We start from the raw sequence: 17134 nt of genomic DNA on the forward strand, positions 1-17134 counted from the left end.
TGTTTGTTTGTTTGTTTGTTTTTTAATGGAGGTGCTGGGGATTGAACCCAGACCTCATGCATGCTAAGCACACACTCTACTCTTGAGATATACCCTCCCCCTCGATGCAACAATTAAAGCTAGTGTTACAGAATAAATAATGACATGGGGAAAATATTCACAATATTATTAAGTGCAAAAAGCAGATTATGAAACAATGTGCATAGTATGATCCCAGGTAATTTTTTGGTAAAAAGATTGGAAAGATACATGCCAAAATATTAGTAGTGTGTAGTTACTCCTGGACAGTGAGACTTATGTAATTTGTATTTCTTCTTGGAGTTTTTTTTTATTTTCTAAAATTCTGATAATGAATATTTATTACCTTTGTGAAAGGAAAAGAATGTTCAGAATCCTTGAATAAATACCAGAAAATAGTGAAACCAGAGACAATGCTAGAAAATCACCTAGTGAGTTGGGTTCATGCAGGGGAAAATGTTCAGTGGAGGAGAAGCCCGGAGGTGGGTGGAGGGGTGGGAGAGACCCCAGGCCTTCAGGTGCAGGACTGGGGAAACGGCAGCTCTTAGTCCTAAGGGTGAGCAAGATCACTGAAGGAAGAACCCAGGAAGAAGAGGGCTGAGGTTCTCAGGGAGTGGGGCAAAACCAAGAGATAAGTATTAGTGAAGACGGAGGAAGAGCAAGTTTCTCTGGGAGAAGACAGCTGGGAGTGTCTCAGACTGAAAGGGAATTAAGGGGAAAGATGATGAAAAATGCCACTGAGCCCAGCAGTTGACAGGCTGGGTAAAGGCAGGGGCCAGACCTCAGGGACAAGGGGAGCCTGGCTGAGAGGCAGAGAGCCTAGGTTTCATGCTAATAATCCTAAATGTTCCCACTGTTTGCTTGATTCACTTTTTTAGCATTAATGCATTCAAGTCAGGGAAGCTGACACTTTTCCATCTCAGCTAGGACCCTTTAGTGAACTCATTTCATAAAAGGCCTTTTCTGTAGACAAGGTGAGTTCTAGTAAGAATGTGTTGAGTCTACTTAGTGACTAATACAGCCGGCCCCTGTAATTGCTGTCAATGGGGAAATCTCTTCACCTCTTACGCAAATGTGTCTAGTACAGGAAGGTTTAAATATTCTGTCTGACCCTGGTTTACCTGGACTACCTGACATAGGAAGGCCATGGTCCTGAGTCACCGAAGAAAGTAAAACAAACACCACCTGTAAAACCAATTTAAATCAACCTAATTATGTATATTTATCTTTGTGGTGATAAAATACTTGCATTCGTCCTGGTGTCGGACTGCTGGCTAGCTTCTTCCCACTGGTTTCTTCATGAGGGGTGCTAGACTTTTAGTCCCACAGCTCCATCTGGTGGTTCACCTGAGAAGCTGCACTTTTGAATTTCTGCTTTTCTAATAAAAGCAAAAAACAGAAACAAAAACAAGCCAACAGCAACAACAACGGACCTATTTAAAATAAATATAAAATAGTAAAGAAGGGCCTGTTATTCTCTAAGAATTGTTCTCAGCCTCTTGCCCATAACTATCCAATTAGGAAACCAAATGAAAAAGACAGAGAATATGAATCTGAGATTCTTCTAAATCTTACTTCATAAAGCACCCCATACCCAGAGTAGAACTGTGGGTCTGTCTAGTTACAAGGCAGGATGAAAAGGACCTAGGTCTGTGTCTGATTCCAGACATGGAGATCAAAGCTCAGGCCTCCATGCAAAATTATCACATCACTGGAAAGTCAAATTCTTTTCTGGTCATTGGGACTTTTATAAACTTGTCTTTCTTCCTTACCATTAGCTAAAGATTGGGCAGTTCTTGGCCAAGCTGGTACTTATCTGAGCTTTTGGAGGTGGGTCTAGCACTGGGGAAATGGGCATATTTGTATGTGATTCAAAGCTCATTCTTCATCTAGCTCATGAGCAGTCTAAAAAAGAACAAAGAGCATTTTCACAGACCAACACGTGACAGCAGCAAGAGCACCATCCACACGTGCGTCCCCTGCAGGTGGCGAGGCTGCGCGGAGCGGAGCGCCTGCCCAGGTCAGGCTTTTTGTCCAGTTGTTTCTTTGGTGGAGACAGGCACCACTATTTTCTCTTTTTCTTTCTGTTTAAGCTTAGACAAGTAACAAGGTTACCTAAGGCAAAGTGGAAAATTATGTTGGTAACATCAGCCCAGGTACAGGACCAGGACCTCAAGTGTCAGAATCAGAAAAGTTGAGAAAAATTAAGACATTTTAGAAGCACATGAGAAGTGGGAGAGGACAGTTGGTGGCTTTGGTTGATTCATTCATTCCTGTGTGCCCGCGTGCTTTACCTTATTCCTTAAACTACTGCAACAGAGGGAGGCTAGGATTTCTATAAAGCAGGAAGGGACTTCAAAGATCATTCAGTGCCTTGGCAGGTGAGGACCTTGCTATAGAATAACTTATTCACATAGATCATGGCATAATTGGAACTTGAACTTGGATCTGAATCTCTGCATAGAGTTCTTTCAAACATCCTTGTTCTCTCATCCTTCTCATGGGAGGGACATTTCAGTTTTTCTTTCTTTATCTACCTATCTATTTTTTTTTACTTATCTATTTATTTATGCTTGAATTTCCTGCCTCTCTCATTATGTTTTCCATCTTTATCTCCAGACATCTTCTTGATCCTAAGAGAAACAAAATTTCAAAAATTATTTCCATTTTGATGCGATTTCCAGTCTTGATTTTTAATTGGACCAGGAATTTATGAGATGAAAGAAAAGATATCAAGTGAATTACCTTTTCTTATCACAATATAACACAACTTCTTTTGAGCCAACTGGGCGATGCATTTCTAAGGGCACTTTGAAGATTTAAGGATATGAGGCCTGACCAGGAAGGAGGAGACCATTGCCACGAATGACCCAAGCAATCATGTGTACTGCTCCTTGATTGTGAGAACCTGCCCATGATGGGGGCTCCCTATGGGTCTCATTTCAGTAAAAGTGAAGACAGTTTCTCACAGTAGGGTTTTTGGTGTGATTCAGAGAAATCAGTATTTATTCCTTCAACACATATTTAAAAAACACCTTCTATGCATTGGTCACTATGTGAAGCTTGTGTAGAGAAAAAGAAGGGGCAATATATAATGGCAGTCTAAAGACAGCCCAGGTGGGAAGGTATAGCTCAACTCCTGGGTTCAAACCCCAGTACCTCCCCTACAAAAAATTAATAAACCTGATTAGCTCCCCTGCCAAAATAAAAATAAATAATATAATAATAAATAAATAAAATATCTTGGGGGGAGGGTATAGCTCAATTGGTAAAGTGCATGCTTAGCGTGCATGAGGTCCTGGGTTCAATTTCCAGTACCTCCATCAAGTAAGTAAATAATTAAACCTAATTACCTCCCTCAAAAAAAAAAATTCAAAAAAATAAGATAAAATAAAAGACAGCCCAAACATTTTCCCTTCGGTTACAAATTTTCTTAATTGAGTTTTCAAAACTGTAATTAGCTCCTAAGTCTGTTTCAGGATCCAAGTTGTTTCTTTAAAGGGACAACCTTATAAGCAATGGTAGGGGGTAGGTTATAGCTCAGGGGTAGAGTGTGTACTTAGCATTCACAAGGTTCAATCCCCCCCACCTCCATTTCAAATACATAAGTAAGTAATACATAAACCTAATTGACCCCCCCCAAAATTATTTTTAAAAAAGAAAAGTTAAATAACTTTTGGAGGTTTGGCACCTTAACGTTGTTTGATTTAGTAATACCACCCCACCCCATATACACAAATATCCCTTCTGGAAGTTCAGAGACATAAATCCTTTAAGTAAATGTTCAGCTAATTCTGAAATGAGAATTATCTGACATTCCTTGAGATGATTATCCGCATGAAGCTAGGAAACACCGTTGCATGTTCTACTGTCATCTACTGTGAGAGGCTCTGCAAATTCCATTAGATGTGAATGGATTGCCTTTTACTTTAAATAAATACAAAATCCTTTCCAAGATAATGCAAAGCCTAAAATCATGCTTCCAAGTCAACACAGTTAAATCATTCCATCAAGACGGGGGGCTCTCTCCTCTCCTCGGGTGTCCCTTTTAGTAATATATTCCCGTGTTAGTCCCACAGCTTCATACCTTCCCGGGTGTCTGATTCCCTGTGCTCTCATTTAAGCCTTTCCTGTTCTCAGAGAATAGCTGACAGGTTTTTACAACATTCTTGTATATGCTTAACCATTATCAAGCTTTTCCTCACCCCTCAATTCTAGACAAACCAATTTGTTGTTAAAAATTTTCTCATGGGGCTTATTGCCTCTCACTTTAAGCCATCCTTACGATCCTTTCTATGCCATCCTTATGAAACTGCAAATTCAGTTAAATCTTTGTATGGTAAGGCCCTAAGCACAACACCATACTCTAATCAAGGCAAGGCTGATATTCCTCATGGTGGGGAGGTTAATTTATGGTCCCCAAACACAAGCTCCTGTTTTTACGTAGCGGCAGCGGTGGACTTGCTAATTTGTTTGTGAGAGTCTGTCAGCAGCCCCCTCCAAAATTTGCTTCTTGAATTTGCTCAGGAAAATTAGTCCTTTCCAGTAACTGTTTCTCAAAGAAAGCGTCTCGTAAAAATTTTGAACATCTTCTGGTAATGTCATCTTCATGAAATCTTTATTTTGATGCTTATTGGAGATAGTTCTTTGGTAGGATTTCAAAGACAGGGCAAAGGGACGGCTAGCGGAGGGAGTGTTGTAAAGCCCCTATCTCCACCAGTAGCTCATCCCCCATTCTGTGGGGGGGAGCTTAGAAAGTCACCTTTTTTTCAGTCGTCTGTGGCACGCCATATGAAAGCAAGACTACTCATCTTCCCCCCAAAAATATGAAAAAGAATATATGTATGTGTATGCATGCTTGGGACATTGTGCTGTACACCAGAAATTGAGACACTGTAATTGACTGTACTTCAATAAAAAGTAAGTAAATTAAAACAAAACAAAACAAAACAAAACAAACACCCCTCATCTTCCCGCCAGGTTGCTGCTCTAAGCATCTTCTGTGTGGAATTCTAGATCTAGCACTGAATCAGAGTTACATGATTAGTCAAGCTCAGTCTGCCTTTATTAAAATGTGGGCCCCAGATATCTACCTTAAGGCAAAAAATTGTAAATGTTTTGAGATACTTGGTTGTAAAATATGAATGTTTCTTCTGTTTGATGCATGTGAAATACGAAGTATTCTTTATGCCATTTCAGAGCTGAAGAGAGCTTGTAAACCTGCTTCCTTTTATTCAGTTCCCAGTTCCTGTTCTGCAGGTGTTTTGACTTTATATAACCTTCTCTTACTGACAGTCGATGGTAATTGTTTTGTGTGTCCTCTTGCAGCCTGCCACATATTGGAGTGCCGCAGTGGAACGGCCCAAGACGTCATAAGTACCATAGGGCAGGCCTTCGAACTCCGGTTCAAACAGTATTTGAAAAATCCTTCTTTGAATACGTCTTGTGAAAGGTCAGCCAGGAGTTCTATAATTATTTGACTTACTGTATTTCGTTTGGTTTTAAAGTTAACATAGCATTTTGAATTAAGCAAGGAAATCAGTAGTGTTTTTCTTACAAACAGGTACAGTTTCAGTCCAAACTAATAGTGACATTTTCTGTTTTTTCCCTCCATTCATATTTGTCCAGATATTCCCCCTTGCTCTGTAGCAGAATTAAAGGAAACACTAACAGTGGGAAGGGACTGACCCTGTTTCTCTGATGGTATACAGAACTATGAGTGAATCAGGCAGTATCATAAAATAATAAGCATCAACACATTTCTCAGATTTGTTTCAACCCCAGATCCCTTGCGTTATCCGTTTTAAAAAATTAAGGAAGACGAGCAGAATAATAAGAACACAATGGCTGGAGCAAGAATTCCTGTTGGTTTGCTGGTGTGCAGTGCAACTAGATCAGCTCCAGCTAAGCTATGCCAGAGGCAGAACACGACGTGCCCCGGGGATCTGGCGGTTCTGTCTGAGGCACAGAAAGTCCACCAGGAAAGCTGAGCCCTTTCAGGCCTGTCAGAATCCACCACGAGTGGAATGCAGTGAGGCCCCCGGCTAGTAGATTTCACACCCAAGAAGCAAAACTCTCAGGCACTTTTAAGTGCATTTCTGGAACCCCCTACTTTGTCATTTTGTGTCTCGGCCAACACTGGGTCTGGAGATCTCCCTCTAGGAGGTGGTCTAGGGTAGCGGAGGAGAGGGGCTCGCGGCAGGCCCTGGTGTTGGATTTTCCCTAGGGTAGCACTTACGTCTGAGTGCTGTCATTTTGTTGACATGTAATGAACCCAACAAAACTGTGTGGGTTGTCAGTGGAATCAGCTCAGTCCAAATGGACTTGATTTATTCTTTGTCATAAGCAACTTTTACTAATTCCGATTTGGAAGAAAAAAATCCTTTTTTTTTTTTTTTGCCCTGTTTCAAATTTTAAAACAATGCATGTTTACGTAAATCTACCCACTTGCCACATATGGTTCTGATATTTCTTTATGAATCTCATATACTCCAGATTTGTGCAGACAAGATAGCTGGCCATAGCTCTTGTGTTATTTTCATCTTAGCTTAATAAACTGGACCAGGCCCTCTGTCCAATATCTAAATTTTCTTTAAGCAAAGCATTTCCGAAATGATACAGTGAAAGCATTCTGGAGACACCCAGGAAAGCTTTGTATTTTTATCCTATTGACAAAACACCTTACATTCAGGGAGTTTGTATAGATATGTAGATACATATGTGTATATATCTATATATATATACATGCACATACATACATATACATAATACACATGCATATCTATGTATGTATATGGATATACACACCCATACACATATTTTATCACTGAGGAAAGACACAAAAGCATCACCTCTGGCACTTTTTGTTGGCTGACCCCACTTTAATTGTCTACAGAAAGCTAAACAACTCAACCATATGGTTGCTTCCATCCAGATGTTTGACATCACTTAAGCACAGCTATAAACTTAAAACACGAATGCGAAGTTTTTCAGGACGATTTACATGGTTTTGCTCCCTCTGCATCCCCTACAGCATTTGAATTCCCACACAGTGTCTTGGGGATGCTTTTTTCCCTTACAGTGAGGAGGTGCATGTTGATGGCCATGCCGAGGAGAGAGGGGATCATGAGTATTACAATGAAATCCCAGGGAAGCAGCCACCTGCTGGTGGTGTTTCAGATGTGCGGATCCAAGTTCAAGCCACAGAACAAATGGCTTACTGTCCCATACGGTGTGAAAAGTTGTGCTATTTGGTAAGTAATGTTTTATTGCTATTGGAGCTAGCCATGCACTTCTGTCCTTATCACCAGAGAGCTTAATTTGAGGATTTCCAAATGCTGGTTTAGAGAAGGTATCATCTTCCTCATTACAGAGCCAGAGAGTGAATCATTGTCGGAGCCTGTATTAAATAATTTGTTCTCCTAATCCCCCAGCCTCGGCCTCAGGGGATGACCTCACATCTTACTTCACTGAGAAGACTAGGACTGTCCAACGTGTTACCCTCAACTTCACCCTTTCCCATCTCCAGGTCTTTCCACGTGTTCCTTAACTTTCTTCCTTAGTTACTGTCTCCATGGCTAATCTTTCCACTGAGCTCCTGAGCCCACCCCCTCCTCCCAACTCTGTGCCCTTGTCCGTCCTTCAACCTCTGTGTCACAAAAAAGTTGAAAGAAATACATAGTGAGTACTCAGATGCTCACCACCTAGGTTCTACAGTTATACTTTTACTCTGTTTGCTCTGTCATCTTGTGTAGCTATCTGCCATCCATCAATCCATCTTATTTTTGATGTGTTTCAAAGTAAGTTGCATCTTTTCTTTTTATATCTTGTTTTCTTGCATCCCTCCCCTGTGAAGTCGAGCCCCTGCCTCACCTCCGTGGAATCATTTCTGAGGGGTCTGGCCTTGGCCCTGGTCTCGCCTCAGGCCTGCCACCTCTGTGCACACTCCTCCAACCTCTCAGTCTCAGCCATTACCTCCCTCTCCAGCCATAATGCCTCAAGCATTACATTGCTAGTTCATATCAAGATTAAACTCACCATTCTATGCTTGACTCCAAGCCAGATTCCTTTACTGATTTACACATGTTTATTAATAGCAATCCTACTCTTTCACTGATCTTCAGTCTTTTCTGTTTCTCACAATTTGGGCCTCATATCAACTCAGTCTTCAAGGCTTAGGATGCTACCATGAAAATATCTTGAATCTACCCAGCCTTTATCATTCCTCTTGCGTCTTCCTCAGTTCTGGTCCCCACTTGCCTGGATGATTCTGAAAGCCCCTTTCGTGTCTCTGATTTCATTCCTTTAAATCCTCATATATGAAACTGCCAGATCAATCTTTCTGAAGGATAGACATTGCCCTTCTCAAAGGCATCAGTGACTCCTATACCGTTACTGAAGAGAGCTATGTGTATAAGGGATCATTGACGCCTTTGACAGCATGAGATTTTCAAGGATGAAAAGTGAGCCTGGCACACACCTCAGTAGAGTAGGGCTCCAATCTGCTTGTTCATGGTTAAATAGTGGTTTACTCAATGGCCAGTGTTTGTACAAGTGTCCTGGAAATCACACTTTCTGGTTGAGACTTGGATTGAGTCCTGCAACGTGACCTCCCAAGCAGAAGCAGTAACTCTCGGATACAGACTTTACATTTACGACCCCCCACCCCAATCAGACCTTTCTCTGTAATGCCAAAGCAACGCACCAGGAAAGGCGTCTGTACTCGCCACCTAAAATCTCAGTTTCCTTTTCTCACCTGTCAGGCACTTCCTGTGTCAGAAAGTGAAGTTGTCCACTAAATTCTGCTGGGAACATTATTTTGTTTTTAAAGTTCATGGGAAAAAAGATACTTTTTTAAAGGGAAAAAATGAAGACTTTTTTTTAAAGAAAAAAATAATAAAGCTTCTGAACTTATTCTGTGTTTGTTAATGTTTTGCAATTTGTTGTTCGTACAGCCTGGAAACTCCAAGTGCAGCAGTGTATATGAGAACTGTTTAGAACAAAGCAGGGCCACGGGTAGGTACAATCGCCCTTCTCCATCTGCCACTCTCCTTTTTCCTTTTAAGTTATGGGGTCGTGTGGGGCCCTTGCTCTTAAGTACTTCGTGGGGAAGTCAAGGGTATATAACCAAACACGTCGTGCTTCTGCTGCAGGCCTCCCACCTTCTGAGAAGCCCAGAATGCCCCGTGTGTGTCAGTCGGGAAGCTGTGGTTCTTCCCTGTCCCTGTGTGCCCTTCCACCCTGCGGTTCTGCTTTCAGGTCTCTTTCACTGCTCTGACATCATGAAGGCCCTCTCGCTGGAAAGGTGTTTGCTCTCCTCAAACCTCCAGGGAGCGCCACTTCAAAGAACATCGGACAGTAGGCTAATATGAAAACTGACGCTCGTCAGAGCCTTTAGGATTAAGAGAAAACCTTCATTTCTGCTTGGCAGAGGGAACAAAAACAAATCTGAAATGTGAGCGTCCCAATTAGAGGTCCATGTACCCCATACTTGCCAGGGCATTACATGTCTCATTACTGCACGTGATAATTGATGTTGGGGACAACTTTTCCACAACACAAATGTAGGGAATAAACTATCAGATTGGAAATTAGTTTTCCTAAAAATATTATAGTGCTAGATAGTCATTGTATGCTTATAAGTTAATGAAAGTATTTATTTCTTTGGGAAGGAAAGTTTTTGCCGCTTTAGAGGGGGAGGTAACTGGACTTTATAAATAATGCAGTGGAGGATGGAGTTGATAACCACACTTAGGAACTTAAATTAAATTAGCAGCAACTTGCCACCTAGAAGGTAGTCTCTCACTTCCAAGGATATTCTCATATTTCTTATGGGATTATGTCAATGTGATCCATTAATTTCATTATTTCTTATACAATGGGGATACCTGAGGTTACAGCTATGATTACCACCTTCCTCTACCCTGCAAAAATAGTAGAAGTAGTGAGCTAAGACAGCATTATAAGTTCTTTAAAAACATGGTTCTGTTTGATAGAAACTAAAATTCCATGCCATTCTTCAAAGGTATTTGAAGTCCCAAACAAGTTCTTAGTAATAGGACTAAAACAAATTGAATTAATGTCAAGTGTAAATGTCTTTTAAAAACTGTGTTCCCTAGGAGCTGCGGTTCCTTCCTACTTTCCTCTTTTCCCCTTCCCCTGGAAATTCCTAACCTCGAATATAGTTTCAGGAGCGTACCACACACGCTTTGTAGTATCGTATCCACCTTCTGCCCATGCTGAAGCTCACTTTGAAATATCTCCAGCTCCTGTTTTATCTCATTCTGCATTTTCACTTATCCAATAAGGCACTCAGTGATTATAAGGACCTCCTGTGGGGCAGGCACTGGGCTGGGTGCTAGGGCTGGAGATACAATTGGCATTCATGTAGTTTGCAGTTTAGCCAGAAAGACATACCTTAAACCAATGCTTACGAATGTGATGAGTATTTCAAAGCCCAAGATGTTATGGGAACAAATAACAGGGAAACCCAACTTAATCTAGGGGGGCTGGAGAGGTTCTCCCTAAGGAAGTGGCAACCAAACCAAGACCTGAAGGATGAGTGGGAATTATGGAGAATTCCCAGCACAGAGAGGGCAGGGAGGGTGGGAAAGGGGGAAGGGAGAAAGTATAAATGAGAGCTGGAATTCCTGAGTGTGCCGGGACCAGTTCCCTGGTCATTGCACGGAGAGAGAACAGGGAAGAGAGAGATAGTTTTGGACCCAGGACGGAGTCCTGTGGAACTCCAAATCCGTTAGCCTTGCCCAAATACGACTCCTTCCGGCTCATCTCCCTCCAGTCCACGAAACAGTCGTCATGGCACACCCTCCTGTCTGCAGTCACGTAGCTCCTGAAGGGAACTCACTGCATGAAAATCCTCAGCATTCCTAGGATGATGCTGACTGTGCCAAATCATGACACTATCATCAGAAAGGAGGGCTATGCTTTCCTTCCTTTTCCTTTTTTCTCAGGAGCACTCACCTTGATTTGATTTTTATTTTACGTTTTTAAAGTAGCCTTCCCCCTCCCCGTCCGTGCCGCCAAAGCATACAATTATGAAGGAATTAGTGGATAGGGAGGTACCATTTCAACTTTATTCAAGATTATTCTTTTTGTAAGTGTAACCTTGTCCTAGAATCCAATTTGCTGTTTCTGTTTATCTTGGTGTTATTTCTCCTTTAAACCAACATACCATGTAACCCCTTATTCTTTCCTGGCTTCCACATGCCCTGAACACTATCAGATCTAAACTCAACAGACTTTTGTAATAAACACTTATTTAGAGCCTGGAACCTATTTCTATAGAGTTAATTTTGGCCATGATGGCTGTCTCCTAGACTAGTGACCATATTCTGACATTTTTGTTTCCTGTCCCGGAGTTTGCATGTATATTTTGTGATGGCAAATACAGCAATAGGAAATTCTATTGCAAGCACCTGTTCTTCCGTTACACTGGTTGTGGGGTAGTCTGGGACCCAAACAGAGCCTTGGCACACTGCCTTCCCTCACGGTGACCCTAAGGTAGCAGTTCACAGCTGGGAACCTTTCAGAATCTCAGGGAGGTGAGAGATGTTGTTTGTAGTTCGGAAAAGACCCTCCCACTGGATATCCTCTAACCCCTGAAGATCACTGCGCTAACAGCATTGTTTTCTTAGAAAAGCAGGTTCTAACTTCCAGTGGGAACCAGAGTGCTAGGAAGCATCTTCCCAGACCTCAGCCACTAAGACTGTGCAGGGATGGGAGACTCAACCCCCATGCCAGGGGCCACGACGAACGAGTGAAGTCCCTCTTGTTGAGGCTGGAAGGGCTTTTCTAACTCAGTGTCTGTTTACCCACAGACACCCAGAAATCAGGGGTTCCTATCTTGGGGCGGGCCTATGACTACTTGGGCATGTATTTAAAAGTGACCTGAAATTCATAACCAGTGACCAAACTAATAGAAGTTGCCAGAATAACAAATGGACAGTTTTTAATGGCTTTTCCCAGAGATTCATACATAAGCATTTAAGGGACACCTAAACAAATATTTTCAGTAAGGTTTGGCTTTTTTATTCGAAGTAGTTTGTTGATTCAAATATTGACTTAAAGCTTGAATTCTGGTGTATTAGAAACACTGCAGTAGGCATCTCATTGTTGGAGTTAATTGTATTTATTTCAAGACGTATAAAAGAGTTCTGCCCTTAATAATAAATTCCCTTGTGGAGAAAAATAATTAAAATAGAATAATGTTTCCCCAACCTTCAAGTTAAAATGAAAATATTGATATTTTAAATAAAAAAGATGTTAATTTCCCACAAACCCTAAGAGCTTACACTTAAAAACTTTGGTACATATAGTACATACACCATGTATGTATTTATTTTCTGCCACAAATCTTCTCTTCGGCAGGTTGGATAGGTTCTCAGAGTAATACTTGGCACAGAGAACTTTTGGAATGCATGTTGCTTGGCATGTGTGGTTAAGCTCCCATCAACCACACACTTTACCCTAGAAAGATTTTTAATTTGGGCACAGGGTGAGTTCTGTGGTTTTTTTATTTTTTATTTTATTTTTTGGATTGAAGACAGCATTAGATATAATGACTTAGATATAATGGCTCATTTGAAAAAAAGGAATGGTCATTTTTAAGAGGCACTGTTTAGACATTGACGCTTTTGTGTAGCCCCGTGGGCTGGTAAACTCGATGTGGTCGGCTCGTGCCAGTGCTCTGGGGGCGGACAGACGAGTCAGCACCCTGTGCTAAAGGGTGCCTCAGGGTCTTCGCAACATGGTGGGGCCACAGTTGCTAAGAAAGGAAAACTGGGTAGACATTCAGTCATCTGTTCATTCACCTGACAAACATTTTTCTTTTGAGCACCTGCTTTATAACAGGCATTGAAGATGTGGAAGTTAACGATAAATGGGTTCTAATCTCTCCTCAGAACTCAAGGAATTTGCGGTCTCAGTGGGAAGGCAGAGAAATAAATAGAGACCTACAGTTTATTGTGGAGTGGCACCTTGCCCAGCCTGAGGTGCAGAATGTTACAGGACAAATCGGAGTCAGCTCAGGAAAGGGACGGGAAGAATATTACAGCAAGATATGAGCACCATGCTCAGCGTGCTAGCATCAGTGAGTAAGCACACAGCTGAGCAGCGAGGCAGGCACCGAGTTCAGTGAGGGGCTCACCCACACTCTCATTGTATCCGCATAACGTGTTTCAAGCTCGGCATCCCCATTTTACAGATATGAAAACTGACACTTAGGTTAAGTAATTTGCCTCAGGCCACACAAATAGTAAGAGGTACCAGGGGGATCTGAACCCAGGTCCATGTTAATTTAGAAGCAAACCTCTTACAAACACTTTAAAATTTTTTTTTGTTTTTTATTGAAGTGTAGTTGATTTACAGTGTTGGTTTCAGGCGTACAGCAAAGTGATTCAGATATATATATACACACACACACACACACACATACATATACATATACATATACACACATACATACATATATTTTTTTTCCAGATTCATTTCCATTGTATTTACAAGAAATTGAATATACTTCCCTATGCTATCCTTGTTGTTTATCTGTTATATAGCAACTAATATGTATCTGTTAATCCCAGACTCCTAATTTATCCCTCCCCCATCCTTTCCCCTTTGGTAAACATAGTTTGTTTTCTATGTCCATGAGTCTGTTTTTGGTTTTTTACACACTTTTCATCATATTCCACTTTCACTAAATTTTTATGGGAAGGTACTCCTAAATAAATAAGAATTCAATCATGCATGAATTCTCCGCAGGATACTAATATATTATGCATGTATTATAAGACACACACAAAAGTAGAAAATTTCAAAGTTAGAGTTAATGATAAATAGACATTTTCAAAAAATGTCTCGCTAATTACAATGGCTAAATACTATCATTAGGTAATAACTCAAGGCTCAATATACATTTAGAGCATTTACTAATAAACAAAATAGACATAAATCCACATTTCAGTCTTGATAATTTTAACTGTCAGGAGGCCAAAGTTTTGATCTAATCAGATCATTATTGTTTATAAGTTCATAACATAGCTAAGGAGGAGCTTGTACTGAGTAAAAGAGTGATCTTCAGTCCTTGATTTCTTGGCAGTGGTCTTTTAGCCAGTTGTCCATTTGTGAAAGTAAGTTTAGTTTAAATTGGATAATACAGTTCATGAATCCACTTAACGAAGCAAACGGAAACTGTCCTGTGTTGTAAAATGCAACAGAGAGGTAAGGTGCCCTGTTAGCCCCTCCCTCTGTAGAAATCCCACTGCTCCCTCAGGATACCCCACATACAGAGCAGACATGGGACAAGGGGACGGGTAAGGACTGGACAGACAAGGAGTGAAGGAGGAGCAGGCAGTAGGCAGGACTGTAGTCTTCCGACCCGGCTTCCCCTATTTGGTGTGTTTTAGGTTTCCATACTTGCATCGTAAGAATCGTAGCACTATTCGCCATGATGTGAAATCCAGTATAAAGCTGGTCCCTTTTGGACCACATTGAAGGGGTTTAATTGACTGGAAGGACTGCTGTCGTTTTATAGTAAGACAGGGGAATGTCGACGTCGCTACTTCGGGTGCAGCCTCACGGGGATCTTGCCAAGACTATACGTGTATGTGTTTAAACAGAAAATCAAAAACATTCTATCCTGGCATTCTCAGGTCAGAACCAGTTGGACGGTACAAAGTACTTCATGCCATCAGGTAGTGAAATATTGTGCTGGTATCCTTTCGTTTCGTCACTGTTTGTTGATGTTGTAGTATATGCCAGGCAGGTGCTAGAGGCAGAGGTTGCAGCTGTGAACCGGACAGACAGCATCCCTGACTTCACGGAACATGCAGTCTAGATGCAGAACAGATGTTTAAAAAAGATGATAACATAGTGGAACGAATTACTTTTGTGATATGGGCTTCAAAGGTGAAGTGCAAACTTCTAGGAAAGCAGAGAGACAGAGTCTAGTCTGAGAAGGTCAGGGAAGGTTCTCTTGAGAAAAATGTGTTTAAACTGACACCTCAAGATGAGGGAGATGGAGAAGGGGAGGGAAGGGCATGTCAATCAGAGAAAACGGCCTCACGGTGGCGCTTACACTGCGAGAAGGCCCATGTGAGCCGGGTCAGAGACTGGGGAGGACTGGGGTGAAAGGGAAGCTGGGCACTGGCAGAGGGCCTGGGGCTTATTGAAGAGTTTGAGCTGTATCGGAAGAGCAGTGGGAGGCAGTGAAAGGGTTTTTAAACCTCTGAGAAGTAGGATCAGATTTTCAGTCGTAAAAAGATAATTTTGGCCACAAGGATTGAACGGAATGGAGGGGAGAGGGCAGGGTCGGGGGAAGAAGGTGGTAACCTGAGCGGTGGTGAGTTCTTCCCGTCAGATGACATGATGACCATCAGCAGCTGGAGTTGCTGGCTGAGTCTGGCAAAACAAAACCTTGGCAACAGAGGGAAGATGGACTTCCACTCCTAATAATTTAAGATTAAGTGATGAGGTTTTTGAAAAGCAGTTTACATAGTAGATATTCAAGTTCCACGTGGCATGTGTGTTTTCTCGGTTCCTGGACCGCCGCTCTGAGCCCTGCAGGTGTGTGCTGTTTGCTGGACAGTCAGCTCCCTGCCTCCCCTGGCTGTTCCTCTTTTGGGTCTTCCCAGTTTATCTGCTGTCTACTGTTGAACCAGCAGGTCAGCTGAGGGACGGGGCAGGCGGGTGGGCAGGGAGGCCAGCCAGAGTGTGCTTTCCCTCAAAGACCGACGCTGATTTTGTTTTTACAGTCAGATCTGTCGGTATTCAGTTCTTGTGTGAGATGGGCATGGCTTTTCCCTTCCTGTCAATGCTGGGCTGAAAACCATGATTTTATTTATTGTTTACAAAGCGAAAACATGGTACATTGATCGTTAACTACTCACCACAGGTAGTGCACATGAGAGAGGGGTGCAGTCCCAACGAGAGGCGTCACTGAGGAAGCACACGTGTCGAGTGGATCTCTTCGACGACCCCTCCTACATTAATACGCAGGGTCTTCAAAGCACACTTGTCTCTGCCGGAAATCAAAGCTCAGCTCACCCACTGGGGAGCCCGTGGCACCATGAAAGTAAGTGGCTGCTCATTGCCTGTGTTAGTTTCCTGTGCTGCTGAAACAAGTGACCACAAATGGGGAGCCTTATAACAACAGAAATTGATTCTCTCACAATTACGGAGGTCAGAAGTCCTAAATCAGGATGGCAGCCAGGTGGGTTCCTTCTGGGAGCCTCTAGAGGAGACTGGGTTCTGTGTCTTTCTCCCAGCTTCTGGTGGCTGACAGCAGTTTTTAGCATTCCTTGACTTGGAGACATGTCATTCCAGTCTGCCTCTTTCTCCACATGACCTTACCCCTGTGTCTCAAATATCCCTCTCCTTTCTCTTCCAGGACACCTTTCTCTGATAGATGGGCCGGAAATCCAGGTAGAGCTCATCTCATGTCCTTAGTTTAATTACGTCTACAAAGACCCTTTTTCCAAATTAGGTCCCATTTGCAGGTACCAGGGGTCAGGACTTGAGCATATCCTTTGCGGACCACTGTTCAACTCACTACACTGTCTCTCATTTTCAAGAAGGCTGTTTCCTTGGCCTCATTTTTCTGGGAGTTAAAAGGATTTCTTCTTCCCTCAGTCCCTCACCACAGTTAATATATGTTAGAACTTGGTGGAGATGTTGTGGATTTCAAGGTTTGGGGACTTTGATTTTGAATAATCTTTTCAAACACTTTAAATTGACTCCAAACTTTTGTTTTCTGCATGTGCGTTTGCTGAAGGAAGGGCTGTCAAAGCCAGGAGAAAATTTTGAATTTGTTTGTTTGCATGGGGAACAGTGGCCACTATTTCGGCTCTGTTTAGTGATAGTGTTTATTTTATTCATTTCAAAACCCCTTAGTAAGTCATCTATACAGCATTAAAATAAGATGACTTCTTTCTTCAGCCATATACTGTGAGTAAAATACAATGAGATAAACATCGTTTTCCTGCCAGATTGCTTCCAGGGGGTAAATCCATAAACAGGAGCGTAAATAAATAAAAGCAAAACAAGCCAAAAGCCTACAATCGACTGAAAAATTAATGAACAAAAAATGCTTTTCATAAAA

The 17134-nt window shown here is 41.9% G+C and overlaps 1 protein-coding gene across 1 annotated transcript in view; it reads left to right on the top strand.

Annotated features, from left to right (window-relative positions):
* Nucleotides 1-17134, top strand: part of SHC4 (SHC adaptor protein 4) — a 108794-nt gene that overhangs the window by 80462 nt on the left and 11198 nt on the right. The window contains exons 7-10 of the mRNA XM_006192322.3: nt 5347-5470; nt 7100-7271; nt 8973-9033; nt 15929-16108. Of these exons, the coding sequence (XP_006192384.2) occupies nt 5347-5470; nt 7100-7271; nt 8973-9033; nt 15929-16108 (537 nt within the window). The remainder of the gene's footprint in view (nt 1-5346; nt 5471-7099; nt 7272-8972; nt 9034-15928; nt 16109-17134) is intronic.

This window comes from Camelus ferus, chromosome 6 (assembly GCF_009834535.1).
Source record: "Camelus ferus isolate YT-003-E chromosome 6, BCGSAC_Cfer_1.0, whole genome shotgun sequence".
In the NCBI taxonomy this organism is placed as follows: Eukaryota; Metazoa; Chordata; class Mammalia; order Artiodactyla; family Camelidae; genus Camelus; species Camelus ferus.